General features: G+C 46.3%; 1 protein-coding gene across 1 annotated transcript in view; it reads right to left on the bottom strand.

The window, feature by feature from the left end:
- Positions 1-278: 278 nt before the first annotated feature.
- The window catches only part of PPM1L (protein phosphatase, Mg2+/Mn2+ dependent 1L), a 90,032-nt gene continuing 80,105 nt past the window's right edge, over positions 279-10,205 (bottom strand). Inside the window, exons 2-3 of the mRNA XM_004704244.2 lie at positions 8,382-8,543; positions 279-1,604 (exon numbers count right to left, since the gene is read on the bottom strand). Of these exons, the coding sequence (XP_004704301.1) occupies positions 1,261-1,604; positions 8,382-8,543 (506 nt within the window). The 3' untranslated portion in view covers positions 279-1,260. The remainder of the gene's footprint in view (positions 1,605-8,381; positions 8,544-10,205) is intronic.

The following is a 10,205-nucleotide window of genomic DNA, read 5'->3' as shown; positions in this document are numbered from 1 at the left end:
CTCAACGTCACTGCCCTGGGGAGAGCTGCAGGGGAGGGTAAGCAGACTGGCTGGCCTGCTCCAGGCTCCTGCTGCTTTGCCTCAGGTCCTGGTGTCTCCCACCAACTTCCCCAGGGCAGTGCCTGGGGACTCTGCACCCCGCTTCAAGGACGCAATTCTAGACTGCTGCTTCTCGGAACACTGCTTCAAAGACTCTGGAAAGCGACTAAGACAGGGACACACACACACACACACACACACACACACACACACACACACGTCAGCTCTAAGTTGGGTACACACACACACACACACACACACACACACACACACACCTGGCAGCTGGAGCTCACTTCAGGTAGCAGTCTCGCTGCCACTGCCTTTCTCTCCAAGGCAGTCACTTCCCAAGGGGCACTGAGACTCCCTTGCCCCCTGACATTCTTATTCCATCTTCGTATGCTTAGGGGTGGTAGGGATTATGGCTGATACCACCATTGGGATTTGCTTTTTCTTACTTCCCCTAATATGGTTTCTTATGACAACAGAAAAGTGTCGTGGTGTCCAGTGGTGAAGGTTAACAGCTGCCTATCATATAAGGTGAGGCAGAAGCTAGAGGTTATCAACGTCAGCCATGCACTATTAGGATCAACGCACAAGGCTGGTCAGGTGGTAACACAGGCGATTTAACTCACAAAAGGAGCCAGGGAAAGGCTGGTTTCTGCTGTGACATCGTTTCCACTGATCTCCCATCCCGGCCGCTATTCTCAGCCTTCCAGAGGAGCCAAACCTGCATCTGTGGCCGAGCAAAAGACCTGGGCTGAAGACAAAGGGGTCCATAGGGCAGCCCGGCATCTCTGCAAAGAGCTATGCCATCCGCCCCGGCTCCCAGGCAAGGCTGCAGCCTGCCTCCTGCAGCTCCCCCAAAGAGAAGACACCAAGCCAGATGCCTGCAGGAGGCAGGGCAAGGGACCTGCCAAAGAATCCTCAAGGGGAGGTATGTGAACACCTGTGTGTTCACGTCATACATGTGAATCTACAGCTACCTATTTATATATTTTGACCGTCTGATGAAGGGTGGGTGTGGGAAAAATGAAGAAACCATTTTCCAGCCTCTCAAACACGCTGGTCCTTCACCGACCATGGGCCCAAGACCACCAGGGAGCGGGGAGCCCATGGCTGCACGGATGATCCTATTATAACTGCACACCTTTCACTAAATTACACAGAAATCAGAGTTGAAAGTCCTTTAGTCTAAGGCAGTGGAGGCCCCGAAGGAAGGGCTCACTGCTCTTCGGCTTTGCTGTTTCGGAACTTGACCACCATGACGGTTATATTGTCAGGGCAGCCTCTGTAGAAGGACTGCAAAACGATGCTCTTGGCCCCAAAGTGAGGCTCATCCAAGCGCTCCTTGATGAATCGGACAGCTTCTTCATTGCTGAAAGCATCCCAGAGGCCGTCTGATGCCAAGATCATGAACTCGGGCTGGAGCTTGTCCAGGTCAAAGGTCAGGATATCCGGGTCAGGGATGACGACGTTGAGATTTTTCAGTGGATAATCCCCCAGGGACCGAGACATGGCCAGGATGCCCTGGACCCTCCAGGAGCCGTTAAAACTGATGAAACCACCTGGAAAGGCAGAAAGAGCCATTAGCAACATTAGCGGTGTCTCATAGGCCTGGGACTGTCTAGGGGTGTGCGCATCAGGCTGGCTGACTTAGGGTGTCCTCTCACTGCCGGTATTGAGCATCCTGCCTGCCGTGTGGTTTGCAGCTTGGCATGCTACCAATAGATTCTCAGGCCTGCATCCTTGACATCTTGGACACTCTCAAAAACACATAAATTAGAAACTTGGGGGTAGAGGCTGAGCATTGGGAGGACATCCGTTTCATTGAACAACTGGTTGGCCTCTCAGAGACTGACAGAGGGAAGGGGACACTGGGATGGAAATTCCATGAAAGTGGAAAAAGCAGGCTAAAGAGGCAGGCGGCGCCGGGGGTGGGGTGGGGGGCTGAGACACATACTGGTCTGTAACTTTAGTTGGAGACCACCCTAGGGTGTACCTATATAGAAACAGGATGAGGATGAAAGAAGAGCAGAATGTGAGCACCGTTTAAAAGCCCAGGCTCTGGGGAAACACTGCTTGGATTCAGTCCCTGACGCTGTCACTTCTAGCTATGTGTGACGGCGAATGAGAGACTCTCTCTTTTATCCTTGATTTTAGGGGAAATAGTAAGTACTCATCTTACTGGACGATTGCGAGAAATCAAAGGATCATTTCAGATCCATCATTTAGCACAATGGACAAACATAATACACATTCAGCAACAATCTATTATTATTTCTTTGAGGGAGAAAAACCTTTGTTCATCATATACTCATCCAATGCAAACTCATGGCATGCAAGGCAAATTGCAGACCATAAAGCTGACCCTTCTCTGTGTGGCAGGAGGACGAGGTCCCACACCCCCTGGCAGAATTCCCTGCGGAGGCACCGCTAAGTTACAGTCTCGGAAAACCCGAAGGGGTAGATGGGGCGGGGAGGGAGGGCTTCTAGTTAAGACGACTAGGGTGGAGTGACCACTAATGCTGGACCTTGAATAATGGGCAGACCTTCAATGGACAGGGAGACAGTGAGAACATTTCAAATGGATAGTGGACAAGGGTCAGATAGGCCTGGGTTTCAATTCTGGTCTTCCTCTGCACTCGCTGTGTGTCCACTGGGCAGGTAACTCCACCCCTTGGTGGCTGCAGGTCCTTGGCTATAAAGGAGGAAGGACAAAATTTACTTCCTACGGTAGGTAAAGGGATAGTGCACACAGGTCACACACTGGGTTGGCCTCTAGTACATCAGGAGCACAGAATGAATGGGAGATGGAATCAGTATTGTTGTGATTGGAGGCAGTGTAAGACACAGCATGCATTTGGCCCAAATGGGTTGCAGTTTATCATCATGCCAAGCAGGAAAGGGGATGTCCTGAAAGGAAAGTTGGGGTCACTGAAAACACATGTAGGTGAAAAACTGTGACTTGCTATAAAATAGCAATAGCCTTGACCAAATTCCACTAAAGAAGGCAGTAGGTTAATCCAATCTACTTTGGAGATATTATCCAAAGTTGCTTCTATAAAATATCACCGCTCTGGGGTGTGTGTGGGGGTGGGTGGTGGTGATGTTAGGGAAATAGTGGATACGGCAGGAAAGGGGAGGGATGATGCAGTAAGTGGCATTTCAGGAGTGAGCACCGGATGGATGGAGTACAGATAAGAAGTCTGGTGGCACAGCGGAGCCCTGGTGGGGTAGGTAGTGGGTCATGCATTTAGCTGCTCACTGCAAAGGCACTGGTTTGAAGTCATCAGTTGCTCTGCAGAAGACTGCAAAATGCCGCTGTTTACTCCGGCAAAGATTACAGTCTCAGAAACCAGAAGGGGCAGTTCTACTCTGTCCTAGAGGGTCACTATGAGTTGGGGATGGCAGTGGGTTTGACTGTGGGGTACACATCCTTCCTGGTATCCCCTTCCCTACTAGCACAGAAGTGCGATAGCTGTGTCGAATGGCTAGGGTTGCAGTAGTCTTTTAAGCAGAGATGCTACCTTCATGAGTACGGAAGCCACAATCTTTTGTTCTTCTACTGTCTGCTCATCAAAGCTTGAGACAGATTATTAAAGAGACTGGGTTCGTCCAACCCCCCCCCAATTCAAGTTTAGATGAGTTTGAGGAATTTCCCCAGGCCAACACATATGGGACTCAACCACAACCCACATCCAGTTGAAGTTTTAACTTGTTACTTTCAGTTTCCTTCCACACCATGCCCCAGCAAGACTACTGTGCTTTCCTCCCCTGTAAGCATGCGTGTTTTAGTTCCATATTCTTGCTCTGCAGCAGTCAACCTTTTGACCAGTTTAAACTAGTAATAGGAGCAGGTGCAGACCAGACACCTGTGACCTTGAGTTGTGATCAAGAACCAAGAAAACCAGGGCACAGGGTTTGAACCTGGGGAACTAGATGCCTGGTGCACACTAATCATCTTATAAGGGATAACACCTCACACAGAAACCTTTACCTTCAACTCCACTTTTGAATACCTTATTGCAAAAGCACCCACTTATGTGGGATCAATTCCCCGAATCTTCCACCTCTTTTCATGAACAAATATAAAGTCCTTGCCACCTTAAATTCCTTTAAAAATGTATCCTTCCCCCTTGTCTGGTGAGACTGTGGACTGCATTGCCTTAGAGCTCGTGCCACGTCGCCCCTTGCAAGGTCCGTTTCTCTCTAATAAATCCTTTTGCTTATGTGGTAAGGTGGGTTCCCTGCCTCGTAACCCTTAACTGGACAAGGGAAAGAACTCCATCTGTGGGGCACTCCTGCTACAAGCTTGATGGGTGCGCTTAAAGCATCACTTATTCCATCCCATTAACAGAAGACCCCACAAAAGCTTTCATTAAGAGTTATGCAGTGTACTCCCTCAACACAAGAATACTTTCTTCTATGAAATTGGCATTCTATGATGCTCACCTTCCTGATACAACCGCTGAAGACAAAGCGGGTAGTGAAGAAAGCTGATGGTGCCCGGCTATCAAAAGATATAGCGTCTGGGGTCTTAAAAGCTTGAAGGCAAACAAGCGGCCATCTAGCTCAGAAGCAACAAAGCCCACATGGAAGAAGCACACCAGCCTGTGCGATCACGAGGTGTTGAAGGGATCAGGTATCAGGCATCATCAGAACAAAAAAATCATATCATTGTGAATGAAGGGGGGAGTGCGTAGTGGAGACTCAAAGCCCATTTGTAGGCAAAAAAAAAAAAAAAAAGAGTTATGCAGTATCTCCAGCAGGCATGGAATCGGAGGTGGGGGGAGGGCAGGCAGTAATACAATTCCACGTTTTCTAACCCAACAGTTCCGCTTCCTCCTATGAAAGCTCAGGGGTTAATTAGTTGTAAGCACCAGTTGACCTGTAGAGACTGAGTCAGCCTGGCTGAGAGGCAGTGAGTGGGCACCTCCTGTCTGCGCCCTCAGTAGCTGGGCTAGCTGCCTGGTGATTACTCATAGAGCCTCCATGCTGCAGGGGGTAGTGTGAGAAGGGAAATAACTTCTCTCTTCCACAAGTACAAAGGATCCCCCCCTACACACAAATATAATTATTTGTCTCTCCACATTTATCATCTTCCAGCACACTATATAACTTACTATTTTTTATGTTCATGTCTGCTTGAGCTCCACACCCACCTTATAGCTCCAACCCCAGAATGTGAGATTGATGAGGCTTTTTTTATTTTCTTTTTTGGTGAGGACGTTGCTATATCCCCGACCTCTGGAATCTTGATGTAATGAATTAATAAGGGACCTCCCCTCTGTGATGCTGACTTAGATCAGGCACTGTGCTAGCTGCTAATGGAATGGAGATTTGATAAGATCTAGGTCTTGCCCTTACAGATCTCACAGACAGGCAGGAGAGAGAAGATACTGGGTATATCCATACATTATACAGGTGACACAAGTGGTGCCCACAGGATGCTGAGGAAGGACAGCGAAGGGCATCTAACCCAGGCTGGGGGAGGAGCATTGTAACAAGGAAGGCTTCCAAAAGGACACCTTTAAAGTGAATCTTAATCACCAGGTGTAGATGGGATCAGGTTTCAGGCATCAAAGACCCAGAACAAAATAACATATCAATGTGAATGAGGGGGAGTGCAGAGTGGAGGCCCAAAGCGCATCTGCAGACAATTGGACATCCCTTTACAGAAGGGTCACAAGGAAATGACGAGCCACTCAGGGTGCAGCATAGCACTGATGAAACATACAACTTTCCTCTAGTTCTTTAATGCTTCCTCCCCCCACTATCATGATCCCAATTCCAACTTACAAATCGGGCTAGACCAGAGCATGTACATGGGTACAGATAAGAGCTGGAAACACAGGGAATCCAGGACAGATAAACCCATCAGGACCAATAATGAGAGTAGCAATGCCAGGAGGGGAAGGGGAAGCTGTGGGGAGAAGAGGGGGGGCAATTACAATGATCTACATATAACCCCATCCCTGAGGGGGGGTGAGAGGCAGAAAAGTGGGTGAGAGGAGACATCTGTCAGTGTAAGATATGAAAAAATAATAATTTATAAATTATCAACGGTTCATGAGGGAGGGTGGGAGAGGGAGGGGGGAAATGAGGAGCAAGTAGAAAGAAAATGTTTTGAAAATGATGATGGCAACAAATGTACAAATGTGCTTGACACAATGTATGCATGTATGTATTGTGATAAGAACTGTATGAGCCCCCAATAAAATGATTAACAAATAATAATAAATAAATAAAGTGAATCTTAAAGGATACAAAATAGATATCCCTGCTGATGTACTGTTTTGTGTTATCTTCAGATAACACAATTTTACTTGAATTTGATTTTGCGTGATCATTTCCATTTGTTGTGAGGTTCATTTTCTTTGGAGGGAGCACAAACATAGATCTCTTTGTCTGCTGGCCTCATGGCTGTTTCCCACATATTGGGGCATACATAAGCGAGGGAGCCCTTCAAAAAGAAATGTTGCATCTGTTTGTGGAAAAACTTCCATACGTATTCGATCGTTGTTCACCAATGTCTTCAGTGCAGGTTGGACTTCTTCAACAGCATCTGTTCTTAACCATCTGCTTTCTCTCGAAATGGATGAAAGTTGGCCAAGTGAGGGAATAAGCTGTTTCCACAAACCGAGGCGACCCAGGAAAGTCTCACTTGTCTGTCAAGAAACTTGAAAGACCAACTTGACAGGAAGAGGTCCATCTGAATGCCCAATCCAAAAGATAGGTGACCCAGCAGAATGTGCACATTATTGAATGATATGATTAATAGGCGATGCAAATAAAATTAGGCTGAAGATAATTAAAAAATGGTTGTGGCGTGATGTCAACAAAGAACTGACATAATCCAAGCCAGCTTCAGAAGAGGCCCTGGAAGCAAGGCTAGCACTGTCGCTGTGACATGGGCCTTGGCTATGCACAGAGAGCATCAGAAACATGCTGGCTTGCATTTTATTGACTATGGAAAGACCGTCTACTGTGTGACTCATAACAATTTAGGGAATAACATTACAAAGAATGGGATTTCCAGAATGCTTAATTTTGCCTGTGTGTAACCTTTACCCAGACCAAACAGAACAAGGGGATCCAAATCAGGAAACAGGGTTGAAAGTAGAAAAAGGGTGTCGGTTGTATCCTTTCTTCATCTTGCTCCATCCGGATGCTGAACGTACGATCTAAGAAGCTGGACTGTGGGAAGAAGAACTGGGCATCAAGCTTGGAGGAAGACTTGCTAGCCTGCAATAGGCACGGACACAAGCGGACTTGAAGAGGGCTTGAAGGCCTTCCGATGAAGAGCAAAGACGACCGACTTCAGCATGGGATATACCTCAGAAAATGAAAACCCTCACCGCGGCACCAGCCAACATCATGAAAAACAGCAAAGAATGAAGTGGCCAAACACTTCCTTTGACTTGGATAAGTAATCAACACCCACGGAAGCGGCAGTCAAGAAACCGAAGGACATCCTGCAATGGGCAAATCTGCTGCAAAGGGCTTCTTCAAAGTGTTACAGTCTAAGGTGCGCTTGATGCCGGCCAACGGATTGCAATCATTTTACCAGGACACAAAAGTGGGGCGATGAATAAGAAAGTCCACAGAAGCATCGATGCCTTTAAATGACGGTATTGGCAAAGAATATTGAACAACCCTTGGATTGATGGGAAAATAAACACATCTATCTTGGAGGGAGTATAGTCAGACAGCGCCTTAGACTTCGTCTCACATACTGTGGACATATAATGAGGACCAGTCCCTGGAGAAGGACATTATGCTTGGTCAAGTAGAGGATCAGGGAGAAAAGGAAGACCCTCAACAAGGTGCATGGGCCCAGGGGCTGTGACAATGGGCTCAAACATAGAAAACATGTGACTAGACACAGGACTCAAGAGTGTGTTGTTTTGTTTCACCTGAGATTGTTGCTGGGAGTGGAACAACCACCTCGATTCTACCTAAGAACAGCAACAACGACAACAATAACGACGACAATGACTGTTACACACACACACACAATCAAACTTTGGGGACAAGGGAGTAGTTTGGCATGACTGGATGAAAGGGGACATACAATAGGCGGGGAAAGCAGGGCCCAATAATCTCAGCTGGAAAGTATTTCTTCAGCCCTTTGGAAGCTTTGATCATGAAGAAGGGCAAATTCAGTGGTCACTTATTTGATAGAAAAATGTTACTAAGTCTCGGCTACTTCAGCAGCAACCTCTGCATTGATCTCCTAATCTCTGAATAATCAAACCCTTTATTCCCCAGGAGCTCCTTCAGCAAGCCACGGTGTCTACCACACAAGATGGCAGCCATTCCACAGAGTGTACACCACTCACCAGCTCTCTTTATTCTCTTTCTTTCTTTCAGTTGATAAGGCTTATGATCGTGAGATAAAGGAATGGCATTCCCGTCCTTGTCACACAGGACCCCACGGGAGTCTCCCACGTTGGCCACAGTGAGGTCCTTATCTGATAGCAGAGCGATCAAGCACGTGGTCCCTGAAAAACAGAAGAGAGATGCAATATGGAGCTCAGCAATGTACTGAAGTTCAGATCTTTCGTGCCTTGACTGGATTCTTGGGTTCTTCAAACTACTCCTGCGGGGCGAGAATTGGACTCGAGCCGCTCTAGGAATGAGGGCCTTCACGTCAACAACGCTGATCAAATCTGATAGCTAATTTACTTACCCATGTTAGAGTGTCACTGAAATAGGCTAAGATCACATTATCATTTCCCCAAATCATTTTTGTCTGTGATACTCTCAATTTAAATGCCTATCATATGCAAAAGGATTAGGAAAGTGTCAAAATCAGTTTGAAACTTTAGACGATTGATATGTATTTCCTGCTTCTCATTGGCACTGACTTTTGGTGATTCTCCAGCAGCACATGCTCAGGAGAATGGGGACAAGGTGGGCTCCTCCACTGGAGAGTCTGGAAACTGACAGGCGCCACAGCCAACTGGTCCCCTTTGCTCAAGTTGACAGGAGATTATGTAGCTGCCGCACCCTCGCTCCTCATCCTGAAAGCAGAACATTAACCCAGGTGTTCCTTCCTCTCTCGAATTCCCCTCCTTTTCTGATTTAGTCATTTAGAAATATATCCCTTAACCTTTATCTCTGCTTAATACATTATGTTAGATCCCCATTAACTGTACCTGTTCTCCCTGCTGCTACATCGCCACTGCAGTGATTTGTTTTAAAACACAAATCTCATCATGTGAGTACCCTACTTTAAATGCTTCAGTGGTTCTTAATCATATATAAGGGTAAATTAAATACACACACACATACATACATTACATTAAATTAAATACACACACACATACATACATTTCATTACATGGGAGCTCAGTACAGCTAATAAATATGAGGGGGCTTCAAAAAGTTTGTGGAAAATCAGAATAAAAAGTTAACGGGATTATTTGTGAACTTTTGAAGCTCCCTAGTGCATGTAGAGTTAACTTTGGCTAGGAAAGTACAGTCAGAAATCACAGGTCTTTTTTTTTTTTCAGAAATCACAGGTCTTTTAAAAGGTCTAAACATCTTAATGTGGCATATATTCTCCCCACCTCCCCTCTTCTGCTGTCCTGTGGCCACATGGCTCTGCCCAGGATGGTGCTCCCATAGGGAACACAAACAGCTCCTTGCAATCTAATGGACGTGCCGCCTTAACATTATCTGCTATCAAAGTCCCGCTGGAACAAAACACTGCCTGGCTCTGCACCATCTCCACAATGTGTTGTAGTAGATTACACTGCTCTGACTCATAGTCTTCACTGGCTGACAGATGCAGGAGGCATCATGGCCAGAAATGAAACCCGAATCTCACACAGAAGAGAAGAATTCTACCACAGAATCAGCAATGCCTCTTTTAAGAGATCTCAAAAACAAACAAAACCCCCACAAAAAACAAAACAGAAAAAGCACTGCCATCTAGTCAAATCCAACTTATTGTGAGCCTATACGACAGGGTAGACCTGTCTCTATGAATTTCTGAGGCTTTGATTCTTTTTTTTTTTAGATCATTTTATTGAGGGCTCATACAACTCTTATCACAATCCATATATACATCCATTGTGTCAAGCACATTTGTACATTTGTTGCCATCATCCTTCTCAAAACATTTGCTTTCTACTTGAACCCTTGGTATCAGCTCATTT

The sequence above is a fragment of the Echinops telfairi genome, unplaced genomic scaffold (genome assembly GCF_000313985.2).
Source record: "Echinops telfairi isolate 266 unplaced genomic scaffold, ASM31398v2 ScPeMD7_7420;HRSCAF=8458, whole genome shotgun sequence".
In the NCBI taxonomy this organism is placed as follows: domain Eukaryota; kingdom Metazoa; phylum Chordata; class Mammalia; order Afrosoricida; family Tenrecidae; genus Echinops; species Echinops telfairi.
The sequence above is the reverse complement of the archived record's forward strand: the minus strand, read 5'-3'. Positions and strand labels throughout refer to the sequence as shown.